General features: G+C 39.5%; 1 protein-coding gene across 5 annotated transcripts in view; it reads left to right on the forward strand.

The window, feature by feature from the left end:
* SEPTIN6 (septin 6) overlaps positions 1 to 15,238 on the forward strand; it is a 69,613-nt gene that overhangs the window by 25,801 nt on the left and 28,574 nt on the right. For all 5 annotated transcript variants that reach the window (XM_075835851.1, XM_075835853.1, XM_075835849.1 and 2 more), the window contains exons 4-9: positions 2,484 to 2,670; positions 5,416 to 5,577; positions 5,943 to 6,039; positions 8,381 to 8,549; positions 11,763 to 11,895; positions 12,753 to 12,943. In XM_075835851.1, the coding sequence (XP_075691966.1) occupies positions 2,484 to 2,670; positions 5,416 to 5,577; positions 5,943 to 6,039; positions 8,381 to 8,549; positions 11,763 to 11,895; positions 12,753 to 12,943 (939 nt within the window). The remainder of the gene's footprint in view (positions 1 to 2,483; positions 2,671 to 5,415; positions 5,578 to 5,942; positions 6,040 to 8,380; positions 8,550 to 11,762; positions 11,896 to 12,752; positions 12,944 to 15,238) is intronic.

The raw sequence follows: 15,238 nt of genomic DNA on the forward strand, positions 1-15,238 counted from the left end.
GTATCATACCTCCCTTGATTACTAATTTAAATTTATAATTATTTACTAGTATAGACTTTTTAACTATTTTGGCCATTAAAAATGTTATATATTTTTTAAAATTCTAAACTATTTCTATTATCAAAATGCCCACAAACTAAAAATTTTCATTATATGTAGATGAATACTTTGTGGATGTAGTTCTCTAATTAGTTTCTGGTGAATTCTTCTATGTTCTGACACCTGAGGGCTAATTAAAAATGAAAAAAGAAAGGAATTCCGGATTCTATCTCCAGTTTCATATTCATCTCTCAAAAAAAAAACAAAAAACACTGTAGGGTCAGCTTGATCACTACACCTCTTGATAAATACTTTGAGGAGTGTAGTTTGCAAAATCTGGTTACTACTTAAGGTTTTTTTTAATTTGACCTCCGAGCCTGTGCAATTGTGGGCCAATACTGTGCAAATCACAAAATTACACCTAAAAATGCACATGTTGCTCTTTCATTCCTGAGTCATGTCATATGTTCAAGCAAAAGAGGAAACGTTGTATGTCCAGGTACCTCAAAGACTGTGCGACATGTGCCCAAAAGCCATTTCATTTAAATCTGTGTCAAAAGAAAAATGGCGCCCCTTCCCTTATAAGCCCATCGTGTGTCCAAACAGCAGTTTATTACCACATATGGGGTATTGCTGTGCTCAGGAGACTTCCTTTACGAATGTTGAGGTTCTTTTTCTCCTTTATTGTGAAAATGATTTTTTTTTAGCTAAAACTGCATTTTATTGGAAATAATTTTCATTTTTCTAGGCCCAACTGCAATAAATTTAGCAAAACACCTGTGGGGTAAAAATGCTCACTATGCCCCTAGATGAATTTCTTGAGGGGTGTAGTTTCCTAAATGGGGTCACTTTGGGCGTTTTCCATGGTTTTGGTCCCTCAGGTGCTTTGCAAATGTGATATGGCCTCCGCAAACCATTCCAGCAAAACTTGATCTCAAAGTCAAATGGGGCTCCTTCCCTTGTGAGCCCTGCAGTGGGTCCAAGCAGCAGTTTATTACCACATATGGGGTATTGCCGTAATCGGTAGACATCGCTTAACAAATGTTGCAGTGCTTTTTCTCTATTCCTTGTAAAAATTAAAAAATTCTACTCTTCACAGACTAATTCCAATAAATTTAACAACAAACCTGTGGGGTCAAAATGCTAACTATACCTTCTATGCTACCATCAATTCCTTCTGGGGAGTAGATTCCAAAATGTGGTCACTTTTGAGAAGTTCCACTGTTTTGGCACCACAAGACCTCTTCGAACCTGACATGGTGCCTAAAATATATTCTAAAAAAAAAAGACTCCAAAATCCACTAGGTGCTCTTTTGATTCTAAGGCCTGTGCTTCAGTCAATTAGCATACTAGGGCCACATGTGGGGTATTTTTAAAAACTGCAGAATCTGGGAAATAAATATTGAGTGCATTTCTCTGGTAAAGTTTTCTGTGGTACAATTTTTTTTTTATTAAAGCTGAATTTTGGCAAAAAAAAAATGACATTTGTAAATTTCACCTCTACTTTGCTTTTATTTCTACGCCTAAAGGGTAAAGAAACTTTCTGATAGCTGTTTTGAATACCTCGAGGAATGCAGTTTTTAAAATGGGGTAATATATGGGGACTATCTAATATATAAGGCCCTCAAAGCCACTTAAGATCAGAAGTGGTCCTTGAAAAAATAACCTTTCAAAATTTTCTTGAAAATGTGAGAAATTGCTGCTGAAGTTCTGAGCCTCGTAACGTCCTAGAAAAATAAAAGGACGTTAAAAAAACTATGCCAAAATAGACATATGGTAAATGTTAACTAGTAACTATTTTGTGTGGTATTACGATCTGTCTTACAAGCAGATATATTTATTTAAATTTAGAAAAATGTTGCAAATTTTCTCAATTTTGGTGTTTTTCACAAATACTGAATTTATCAACCAATTTTTTTCACTAACAAAGTACAATATGTCACGAGAAAACAATTTTAGAATCACTTGGATAGGTAAAAGCATTGTTATTACCACATAAAGCAACGCATGTACGATTTGTTCAAAACAGGCTGGGCCCTTTAGAAAAATCTAAATTACATTTTTCCGCTGCAGCGTCTATGTATCCGTTTTATATAGAAGCTGCATAATGCTGCTGTAAGCCGAATCAATCAGTTTGGCATCCAGGGGCTCCTTCATGCATCAAACACACAATGTAACCCTAATACCAAACTAAATCTAAGTTCGTGGGTTATATTTGTATGTTCGAGGCACACAGAAGCCATTGTCAGTCCAGCTGACTGATGCATTCTGACTTCAGCGGCGTTATGCAGCTTTTATGTATTGTGGATACATAGATGCTGCAGCGCAAAAACTAAATGTCATCTTTAATGTCTAAAAAATATTTATAAAAACATACATTACTTTAAAAAAGATACAAAGGTTTACATAGCCTTTTAAACATTTTGTTTTTTGTTTTGTCTTAGTTACAAGCCCATTGTAGACTTCATTGACTCTCAGTTTGAGTCATACCTGCAAGAAGAACTCAAGATTAAGAGAGTTCTTCATACTTACCATGACTCTCGTATACATGCATGCCTCTACTTTATTGCCCCTACTGGACACTCCTTGAAATCTTTGGACCTGGTGACTATGAAGAAACTGGACAGTAAGGTTGGTTCCCTTAAATGTATTTTTAAAGTGCACAGCCATACCTCGTTTTAATGTGCACCATATTGTCAAATGTGAATATATTAACTGAGAAGTGCAATTTAACCAGAATGTAAGAAACGGATATTTATGTTGACTGTCCTCATAAGTAACTGCACTGTAGTAGATGAAAACATCCAATAGTTAACCAAGTGAGACAGGTATTTGATCTGTTGTTGAGCTGTCTGGTTGAAAATATTTCTGGTAATTATTTTTTTGTTACATAGTTCATGATCTGTCAGGACCTTTCATAGTCCGTTTGACATGTGATTAGTTAGTTGGAGAATGGTGTAATCTATATAGTAAGACAGGGCCACCATCAGGAATATCTGGGTCCTATACAGTCAAGGATTCTGCGCCCTCCCCATTACTTGGGGGGGGGGATATTAATGGAAAGAAGGGTAGGTTTGAGATGCAAACTGGCGAGGTCTTTGTGGAGGGGCAGGGGGGAGAGACTAGGTGGCAGGGCTCTGTGGGGTGGAGGGCTAAAAGTGACCGAGGCAGTAGTTTTAGAAGAACCCTGACAGGCTCTGAGGGAGGCCAAAAGGAAGACTGTAGGGTGGCACTAAAAATATATATATCTCTGAAGCTGCTGCTTCTGGCTCTTGCAGGCTCGAAGATCTTCCACCGCCACGCCTAGATAACGTTTCCACCTCCTCTGCCCCCATCACCTGCGTAGAGACCAGATGACAAAAATAATTCAGACCTCCAACCATACCCTTAAATTAATTCAGACCCTAAAATTATTCAGATCCCAGACCAAACCCTTAAAGGGTTATCCCACCATAAAAATGTATCCCTACCCACAGGATAGGTGATAAGTGTTTAAGCCACTGGGGGTTCCAAGTAGAGCTGTGCTCTATCTCTGGCAGATAGAGCAGTGGTTCTTAACCTGCAGTACTTGTACCTAAGGGGGTATGCTGCAGCCTTAGTGAAGCAGGGGGACCCGAGCGGGCTTCTTGAGCTGGGTGGGCTTTAAGAGCCGATGTGCATACTCTCTAATCACGTCGGCTCGCACGTCCGTGCTCTAGCAACCAGCAATTTAGATATTGCAGGACGTAAGGCAGTCTTACATTTTATTTTTTTTACTGCTCTTTGCCAACTGCATGCGGTAATAAGGGGGCCTCTGATTGGCTCAGAGGGCATAACACAGCTCTTACATCACATCAGGTAGAGTCTGCCCACTCATGGCGAAATATAATGCATACATACAAAATGTACAGAAACTAGTAGAGGGAAAGCCTAGGTGCGATCTCTACTACTCTCTTCATGGCAGTAGAAAGTACAGAAGTAATGTGTTATGCTGCTTTTCTATAGTCCGTCTTTTTTTTTTTTTTTTTTTACTGGCATGAATCAACCTAAACGTCCAATACATTTACTGATGAAGTGCGGTCGTATAAAGATTATGGGCAGGGTTATGTTTTTGCAAGAATGCATTCTAATTGCACAGATGGTTTTAATGCCCATGGATGCGTCTTAAATTTTAAATGTACTTTTGTGACCCTGAAAGGATTTCACTACTGTAATGTGCTTTGTAATATAGTTTTTTTTAATCGGTCAAAAAAAGAAAAAAAATTAGTCGTTTGTATATAATTGCCGATAACAAATAATATAGCAGACCGATACTCTGGTTGTCATTATCTATGTAAAACAAACTGGTTTGTTTACAATCCTCCCGCCCATTTATGCCTTTGCTTAGGAGTCCCTCTCTCCTTCCCTCGCCCATGTACAGTTCCCAATCACTATTCACTTTCCTGAATAACTTGAAATCATTTCATCCCAATGCTCTCACTCTTATACATCACTGAACCATTTTCAGACTCTCTCCATTCTCCTGCTATTCGCTGCAGGGGACATCTCTCCCAACCCTGGTCCTCCGTTTTCTTCTGCTAAGCTCAACCCCTTACCTGCCACACATGGAAACCCTGCAAATCTTAATATTCGTTATATTTCTTCTCCTGTCTCAACTGTGCTCTCTGGAATTCTCGGTCTGTGTGCAACAAACTCTCCCTTATTCACGACTTTCTAACTCTCTTAACCTCCTGACTACAGAAACATGGCTACAACTGTCTGACGCTGCTTCCCCTGCTGCTCTTTTTTTATTTTTTTATATGGTGGTCTCCACTTCTCTCATGCCCCCAGACCGGAGAACAGGCAGGGTGGAGGAGTAGGCATACTTCTATCCCCACACTGCACGTTCAAGGTCATGTCCCCTCACTCGCATTTCTCCTTTACCACTCTCTGATCACAACCGTCTCTCCTTTTACCATCAAAAATTCTCTGCTCCACCGGACATGCTTACGTATCAGACCTACAGAAGTCTACATTCCATTAACACTCAGTCTACAGTCCACATTGTCCCCTGTCTGAGTTGCTATCTCTTCCCTCTCCTGTCCCAATCTCCTCATAGATTGTAAGCTCTTGCGAGCAGGGTCCTCGCTCCTGTTTGAATTGCCAATTAGTTTTGTCTATGTATTGTCTGTACATTGTACCCCCTGAATTGTAAAGTTCTGCGGAATATGTTGGCCCTATATAAATAAAGATTATTATTATTATTATCATTATTATTGTTGTTAGTCCATGGTCCCAATTTTATGACAAGTTTTACATTCGTATTTTATGACCTGCATGCATGGGCTCACACTTACTAATATCTAATCCTAAACCGTTTTATTTGAATGATAATTTTGTTTTTTTCCTTTTGTGTAGGTTAATATTATTCCAATAATTGCAAAGTCAGATGCCATTTCAAAGAGTGAGCTGACAAAATTCAAGATTAAAATCACAAGTGAGCTGGTTAGTAATGGCGTGCAAATTTATCAATTCCCAACGGATGATGAAACCGTGGCAGAAATAAATGGAACAATGAATGTAAGCATTATTCATATATTACATTTGCTTTTACGCCACACAATTTCTGTAAAATGTTGGTGTTTGAGATTGTTTGTTCATTTTAAACATATCCCATCTCACTGCATTGCGTGAAGTTTGTGAAGTACAGATGATCTCCCATAGTAATTCCAGCTGTAACTGCAATTGTTGATCCACAAGATGGTTCAGATTCATGGATCATTGTGTAGTATGTGTGTTCCTGAGATTAGCTTTTAGGGACTAAATAACCACCGTAGATTAAATTGCAAGCTGTGTAATCTGTCAATTTCAAAATGTACAAAAATCTTAAAAACCCCTGTACTACTTTTGGGCTATAATGAGCCATTCTACATTTTCTTCGGCAGGCTCACTTACCATTTGCTGTTGTTGGAAGCACAGAGGAAACCAAAATAGGAAACAAAATGATGAAGGTTCGACAGTACCCGTGGGGAACTGTGCAAGGTATTTTCGTGTTTGTGTGCAATAACACTCCAAGCTACCACTAGCCGCTGGTGGTAGGAATATAATCCTACATATGCATGGCTCAGGTAACTCAAATAATAAACCGAAAAAAATACAAATATTTTTGGGTTACTTAAAAGCAACAAGCTTAACTTGTGTTTGTTACTTTAATAATAATTTTATATAGCACCATATATTCCACAGCACTTTAAAATTCAGAGGGAAAATGTACAAACAGAATCAAATGTTACAGAGTAACGAACTAACAAATCAAGTGCGGGCCCTGCTCGCAAGAGCTTACAATCCATAAAGAAATAGGGGTGACATAAGGTAAAAGTGCTTGTTCAGTACAATATTCGACTCCTCTTTTATACAAATTAGGATAGTGCACATAAAGCCTCATGCGCCGGTCACTAGCTGGTATTGGTGTATGCAGATATGAAGTGCATTACGGTGCATGGAGTGTGGGGGATTCTGCAGGTATTGAGGAATAATGGTGTGAAAATGAGGAGTCAATTTATGGAATGTGTTAGGCTTGGCTAAAAAAAAATGCGCTTTTAGGGCACATTTAAAACTGTGGATGTTGGGAATTAAACGCATTGTCCGGAGTAAGGTATTTCAGAGGACTGGTGCACCACAATAAAAATCTTGGACGGGAGTGGGAGGTCCAAATTATGGAGGGTGTTAGCCTTAGATTATTGGTAGAACTTAAAGCACGGGTAGGGTGGTAGACAGAGATGATGGAGGAGATGTAGAGGTGCAGCGCTGTGGAGAGCTTTGGACGAGACTAATACGTTTTAAATGAGACTAATAAAGTGAATGGGCAACTAGTGTAGTGATTGGCAGACGGTAGAGCCATTGGTGAGATGGTTGGCAAAAAGACAAGCCTGGCTGCTGCATTCAGGGTAGATTTGAGAGGGGTGAGTTTAGTGAGGGGAAGGCCGATCAGTAATGAGTTACAGTAGCCAAACAAGGATGAATAGGAGCAACAATAAGGGTTTCACCTGTTTCCACAGTAAGAAAAGGGTGGATTCTGGAGATGTTTTTGGAGTGCAGGTGATCTGAGTGTATAAGTGATTGAATATAGGATGTAAAGGAAAGATCCGAGTCAGATATAACCCCAAGACCACTCCGGTTTAGGTTGGTTAGTAGATGGTAAAAACGAGAGGAGCTCGGTTTTTGAAAGATTAGCAGTAGATTCTCTTTTAAATGGGTGTCTGCTTGGTACATATGGTACTAAAAGCTAAATCTGCTGATAGTTTGCCCAATAGGGGCTGTGTAAAGAGAGGAGTGGACCTAGGACTGATCCCTGAGGAACCCCAAAATCAAGGGGAAGAGTATTCGAAGTAGAGCCAGCAAATAATACGTTGAACAAGTAGTTGGAAAGGTAGGAAGAAAACAGAGATAGCATTGTCCTTTAATACTAACGGAGTGGAGCATACTGAGTAGGAATTGGTCTACAGTGTCACTGCAGAGTGATCCAGAAGAATCAATAGAGCACATTTGCTATTCGATTTAGCAGTCAGGTCATTTGAGACTTTAGCAGGGGCAGTTTCTGTAGACTGTAGAGTAAATAAACCAGATTGTAAGGAGTCCAGAAGAGAGTTAGAGAGAGCTCATTAGGCGAGAATAGACCAAGCGTTCCAGGAGTTTAGGGATGAAGGGGAGATTAGAGACAGGTTGGTCAAGATATATATATATATATATATATATATATTTAGATTTTTCCGCAATGGGGTTATAACTGCATTTTTGAAAAATGACAGAGATACCAAGTGACAGCCAAGGAGAGACTGGATGAGGTGCCTGGGAATAAGATCACTAATGCAGGTTGTAGGACTAGGAGAGGAGCCTGGAGACCCTTTCTGTCATTGGGTCAAATGCTGAAAGTGAAGAAAAGGGAGTGTGGGAGGGAAGGGGCTTGATGCTACTTGGCGACTGGGAGATAATTTAATGCTGGATGTTAAAATTAATTTTGAAAAGAGTCTTTGTCTGCAGCACTGAGATCTGTGATAGGCGTCTGCAATTTAGGAGTAAGGAGGGAATAAAAAGTATCAGTTTTGGATTATTAGATAGTTTGAGATGAGAGAGGTGAGTGAGGCGTTTTTGCCATTTAAGGACAGTGGTGTTAGTTTTGAGTATGAGCTTGTAATGGAGGAAGTCCTGCAGATAAGTGATTTTCTCCATAGGCATACCTAGAGCACCGCTAAAGAAAACTCGTTTGAGACTTGTGCCAAGATTGCCACCTACTTTGCCATAGAGACCCCAATGCAGATAGATAACTTTGACTGGTTTCCTGACACTGTTTTTAGATTGTAACAACAACCTCTCTTTGTTCTAGTTGAGAATGAGACGCATTGCGATTTTGTCAAGTTGAGAGAAATGCTTATACGGGTGAACATGGAAGATCTGCGGGAGCAAACACACACACATCATTATGAGCTATACCGAAGGTGCAAGCTAGAGGAAATGGGGTTCAAAGACACTGACCCTGACTGCAAACCGTTTAGGTAATGGTTCCTTGTAAGATAGGTTTGCATCCTAATTGTTTTATGCACATCATTGAAGTCCCCTGCATTTCTTTTCAAAAGGCGTATTCACACGTTGTAGTCAAATTGCAATGTTGTTTTTTTCACAATTGCGGAAAACGCAATAGTTTTGCAACGAGTTTGCAAAAATTTAATAAAAAAAACCATGTTCTGACCACTATGTGTAAATAGACCCGAATAGTTGTGGTTATTAGAAAATTGGTTGCTGCAGTTTAAATCCCATTTATATGGGCCAATGTTTGGCTAAACAAGCGGTCTTCCGAACACTCGTTCCAGAATATTGTCCCGCATAAACAAGGCAGCCATCAGCCAACAAAGGAGCAAACACGAGAACCGAGCCTTAAAGGCTATGTACACCTTTTAAAAGGATTTTTTGTTGTAATGAATTTATGTTTTATGTGTTCTTAAAAGACTTTCAAACTGACTTTTTTATAAAAAAAAAAAAAAGTTTACAATTTTTTTATTTTTTATGATCAGACTTTTTTGTATCCTATATACATAGAAGCTGTATCGTTCTGTCTCGGCCGATTCTGGCGGTTCAGCTAAACTGATGCTTGGCGGAGATCATGTCCTGCGCATCTGACACACAGGATCTGGCTTATGTGATCGTTATTAGTTGGATCCTGTGTGTCAAAGACCTGCTTTCAGCCAAGCTATCAGTTTAGCTGAACTGCCAGAATCGGCTGAGGCAGAACGATACAGCTTCTTTGTATACAGGATACAAAGAAGTCGTACCGTAAAAAAGGTACATTTTTATTTTTTATAAAAGTCCGTTTTGAAAGCTGCTTAACCCCTTCCCCCTGCTTGCATTCTGGGCCCTAATGTCCAAGCCATTTTTTAAATTTTTCCATTGTCACATTCGAAGAGCTGTAACTTTTTTATTTTTGCTTCGGCATAGCTGTATAAGGTTTTGTTTTTTTGCGGGACGACTTGCAGTTTTTATTGGTACCATTTGAGAGTAGATGCGACTTTTTGATCACTTTTTATCACATTTTTTTTAAGTCAGGATTAACAGAAAACAGCAATTTTTCCATTGTTTTTTATTTTATTTTTTACGGCGTTCACAGTGCGGGTTAAATAATGTAACAGCTTTATAGTCGGGGTCGTTACGGACGCAGCGATACCAAATATGTGTAACTTTTTTGCTTTATTGTAGTTTTTTTTAATAGTAAAGCATTTTGTAAGGGGAAAAAGTGGGTTTTTCACTTTTTTTTTTAAATTAACTTTTATTAAACTTTTTTACTTTTTTACTAGTCCCACTAGGGGACTTCACTATCCTCCGATCGCTATTATAATACACTGCAATACTTTTGTATTGCAGTGTATTACTGCCTGTTCGTTTAAAACGGACAGGCATCTACTAGGTCATGCCTGCGGCATGATCTAGCAGGCATTCGCTCCAGGCAGACCTGGGGGTCTTTATTAGACCCCCGGCTGCCATAGAAGACACAGACACTCGGCGATTTTATCGCCGGGTGTCAGTGAGATGAGAGGGAGCTCCCTCCCTCTCTCCAAAACCATTCAGATGCGGTGCTCGCTATTGTGCACCGCATCTGAAGGGTTAAACGGGTGAGATCGATACTAATATCGATCTCACCCAGCAGAGCAGGGACGCCCCCAGCCCTCAGCTGCCTCTGAGAGCAGGGAGATTTCACGGCTCCCTGCTCTGTTTACTTTATTCTACAGCAGCGACGTAGAATGGCGGCGCTCTAGAATAAAGCCCACTAATGACCGCCGTAAAAAGGCTTATCGGCGGTCATTAAGGGGTTAAAAACACACAAAATATTGATATATTACAATAAATCAATAAATTATTTAAAGGGATCCGGTCACCAGCATTTCACCTATTGAACACTACTCACTGGCCGCTGCTGTCAAAAGTTCATTGCCGTTCTCCCCTCTCCTAAACATCTCCTCCAACCGTAAATAATGGTCTGCAAACATTTTGCACCTTTTTATGGTAAAAATCAGTCAGTGCCTGCCCACTGCCAAAAATTGACCTGCCCTGAATTCCGAAATCTTGTCAGAGCACACGCATGCGCCCGTTATGTATGGTCCGTCATGTGAAGCCCTGGTTCGTCCGGGCCTTAAATTTAGTAACCACGCATGCGTCGCTATGGTGTCCGTTGTGCACAAGCACAGAACATCGAGGATTTCATGTGTGCTGGGGGAGGTGAGGAGCTGCAAATGGAGGTGGGGTTACCTCTGATAGACTTGAGGGATGAAGATATTACTCTTTTATGCTCATTAGCATACAGCACGGGAACACACAAAAAAAAAACCCTGAATACTAAAGGTACAGCGTCTACTTAGAAGATAATTATAGGTTACATAATAATGATTTTTCACCCACTACAACCAGGTATTGCTGGTTTAATAGGTGAAATGCTGGGGACAGGTTCCCTTTAACCTAAACATAAGCTACAGAAAGAAATTATCCCAATTCCTGATTAAGAAGTTTCAGCCAGTTCTTTTGGTGTTTTCATAGCGTTTATGGGTTTATATCGAACTCTGCATGCTCCAATGTATGGTGTTTTTTGTTTTGTTTTTTTCTGGTGTCTTTCTAAATAGTCTTCTCTATAGAACTTTAAAAACATCATGAAAAACATGTACAAAATGCCACTAAATTTATTTAAAAAAAAATTAAACTATATAAACCGGTTGAAATGCAATGCATTTTTAAAAGGGTTTTGAAACTCCCAAAATATTGTGTGTGGGCTTAAAGCTGTATTCCCATCTGCGATATCTGTTGGCATATCCATAGGCTATACCATAAATGTCTGATAGATTCACCACTCTAGAGAGGAGGAGATGGGGTGAGAGATGGCGGCTCTCTCCATTGTACTTTATGGGAGTTGTGAAATGCTCAGCATGTACAGCCACCTCATATCCTCTTCTATGGAGTGGCTTGCAGGAGACCCTCATTCTCACTAAAGGTGGGAGCCCCAGAAGAGAATTCCCCCCCCCCCCTCCAACTATTAGAGATTTACAGCATATAATGTCAATATACCAAAATAGTTTGAGATGGGAATAACCCTTGAGGTTTTAATGGGGCCCTTGGGAGCGGCAGAATTTGACAAATGTGGCCCTCGGAGCAAAAAAGTTTGTGTTCTCCTATCTTAGTTCAACCAGTAGGTATGTAACCAAACAAATCATTCTTACTGCTGTATTTAGCTTGCAGGAGACGTATGAAGCAAAAAGGAATGAATTTCTGGGAGATCTGCAGAAGAAAGAGGAAGAAATGAGACAGATGTTTGTACAAAGGGTAAAAGAGAAGGAGGCAGAGCTAAAGGAGGCCGAAAAAGAGGTGCACTATTTTATTTTATTCTTTTTGTTTTTTTTTCATGTTTTGGAACTTTCTACATCTTCTACTGCTCTTTGTACCTAAAATATTTAGTTGACAACTTCACAGCACACCTAAGATGCTGTGTGTTCTGGATTTCTGCTACTACTAAACAACACAGATTTGTTTAGATCACGCTTCGTTGGCACAAGATGTTCTCCGATATCAGATGTGCCCTTATCTCATTTTGGGTGTATGTTTTGGCTTTGATTTTTTTTTGTTCTTTTAGGATTGCATTTGTTTGTGTGGACTAAGAAGAAAAAAATCTTTAAGTTCCCACAATGTCCTGGAACCTTCTTAACTCCCACTATGCTTCTGATAGGTTTCTCTTGTCTACATGAATGAGTATAAATCAAGTGTTTTTGTTTTTATAAGCGAGAGAGTCTATTTTCATGTCCGGTTCTTGTACGTGATTATTGGCACTTTCAAGTATTTTTATCAAAATTTTACCTGTTCCTCATTGTGATCCGAAAGTATAGTAGGAGCTGACGTATTTGCTATATAGCTGTATAAATACATCTGGATTTCATTGAGACCATAAATCCTTTTGATGGTCTCCTTTATTTTCCAACAGTGAGCAGTCATTGAACCCTTCTCCCACCAAACCTAAAACTCCACCGTTATCAGTATCACCCCAATTAAATGGCAGATTTAGGAACTATATTCCATAAGACCCCATATGTAGAAATAACTAGCAAATTGTGTTTACTAGTGCTTGTTATAACCTCATTCATGTATCTCACGAAGACGTAGAGGATAAATTATCCTGAAAGAAATGCTTACGTTGTCTGATAAATATGCGGCCTTTCTCTTTATTGAAGCTTCATGAGAAGTTTGACCGTTTGAAAAAACTACATCAAGATGAGAAGAAAAAGCTAGAAGACAAAAAGAAAAGTCTGGAAGATGAACTGAATGAATTTAAGAAGCGGAAGACGGCAACAGAATTGCTCCAGTCCCAGGCACAACAAGCAGGTGGATCACAGACCCTAAAACGAGAAAAGGAGAGAAAAAAGTAAGTAAAGCAACCACCGTGGAGCACAAAGTGCACAGCGCATTCTACTACTATCTAATGTGTATACAGTACATTACATGTCGGAACTGAATTTGCCATTTGATTCCTGCATTGTTTGTATATTGTGATGAATCTTTCTATATTGCAGTAGTTTTACCTCCATTCCTATGCTTAACCACACATAACCTATCACGATGATCTCTGTCAAATGGCAAACTCAACCCTGCTACATCTGTGATTCTACATACACATAAAGTATATAAGTTTTGACTTACAAGAATATTTCTTTCTGCGTTCTACACATATACTTTGGAGGAGCGTTATGTACTTTATAGCCTGTATTGTGATGTGTGATATTACAGCGGTTATTTGCTGTCAGTGTTACTAGATCACTATGCAGAATATGCACCCACTATAGTCTTTAGAATTAGCAACTCCATTAATATTGGAAGGAATACAGGGCAAGAGTATATACTTTGTTGTAATGAAATGGCAAATACACTCGTCGCTATGGAAATAATCCGGAGTCTGGCTCCTTGACCTGGAGACCTACCGATCCTACAAGTAAGTGACTGACCGTCCTTTTCTATATCCGCATAACTGAATAAAGTAGCTAGTCGTAGTTCACAGCAGTGGTTTGCATTGTCCTTTCAAGTATTTAGAGAATGTATTACACAGTTAATACATAGTCTACTATGGTATTCATCCCGTCCAAACGACGGAACCCTTACACGATGGAGACCAACTGAAACCATTGGCACTGGATCAGTCACCATTGAAATCAATGATGATGGAAACGGAAACCTTGGGTTTCAGTTTGTGTCAGTAAGGGCTCCGTTCCGACTGAAAGCTCAGACGGAACGTTGGAACGGAGCCCTGACGCAGATGTGAACGTAGCCTTACATGACCACTAAAGATGATAAAGCTAGTCCTATTCACTAATAAAAATGTAGTTTTATCTTCAACTAAAATCATTAGCATCACATTTTTTGCTGGCTTTAATTGGATTTTTTTTATTTATGTATTTTTGAGGCTTATTGTAAAAGTTTCATGGGTGCCTCCATTTTACGTTTCTAATTGCTGCACTTAAAGAGTAATTGTACTTTTAGAAAACTTAGGTCGCTATGACATATTATCAGAAGTTCTGATTGGTGGGGGTCCAAGTGCTGAAAACTCCCTATCGCTGAGACAAAGCTGCATAAGCGCTTAGCTGAGGGCTGTGGTTGTCTCTCCGTCAGGGTATGTTTACACAGCTTGTTTTCAGCCGCTTTTCGGACTGCAAATGCCCCGAAAAAGGCTGAGAAAAACGGAAACTGAATTCCTCCAAACGTCTGCCAACTGATCTCAATGGGAAAAACTGCATTTTGTGCTGACTGTACGTAAAAAAAATAGCCCTGTAAAAAGTGCATGTCACTACTTGAGCCATTTTTGGGGTGTGTTAATTGTCAATAGAAAACCCGCTCCAAAAAACAGGCACAAAAAAACGCATCAAAAATGTTTTGATGCTTAAAAAAACGGCTGAAAATCAGAGGCTGTTTTCCCTTGAAAAACGGCTGTAAAATACGGAGCTGTTTTCGTTTTGTGTGTGAACATACCCTTTGGCAGAAAACCGGTTTTATAGTTGTTCTATTTGAGCTGTATTCTGACTGACCAGGATAATCTATCACAGCTGAAGGTGCAGAGCACTCATCTGAGCACTTATGCCCCTCCGTTTCAGCGATGGTGGGGGTCACGGCACCCAGACCCCCTCCAATCAAAACTTCTGATGTTGCTAGGACATATCAAAAGTTCTCTGAAAGCATAGTCACTCTTTTATTGCTGTGCTACATACTAGTCCTTCTCAATTAATTAGAATATCATCAAAAAGTTAATTTTATTTCAGTAATTCAATTCAAAAAGTGAAACTCCTATATTCTGTAGATTCATTACACACAGAGTGATCTATTTCCAGCATTGTTTTCTTTTAATGCTGATGATTATGGTAACCGTTAATGAAAACCCAAAATTTTGTATCTCAGAAAATTAGAATATTATATAAGCCCAATTTCAAAAATGATTTTTAATACCGAAATGTTGGCCTACTGAAAAGTATGTAAAGTATATGCCCTCAATACTTGGTCGGGGCTCCTTTGGCATGAATTACTGTATCAATGCGACGTGGCATGGAGGTGATCAGCCTGTGGCACTGCTGAGGTGTTATGAAAGCCCAGGTTGCTTTGATTGCGGCCTTCAGCTCGACTGCATTGTTGGGTCTGGTGCCTCATCTTCCTCTTGACAAAATTCTCCTATGGGGTT

The sequence above is a fragment of the Rhinoderma darwinii genome, chromosome 8, assembly GCF_050947455.1.
Source record: "Rhinoderma darwinii isolate aRhiDar2 chromosome 8, aRhiDar2.hap1, whole genome shotgun sequence".
Taxonomy (NCBI): domain Eukaryota; kingdom Metazoa; phylum Chordata; class Amphibia; order Anura; family Rhinodermatidae; genus Rhinoderma; species Rhinoderma darwinii.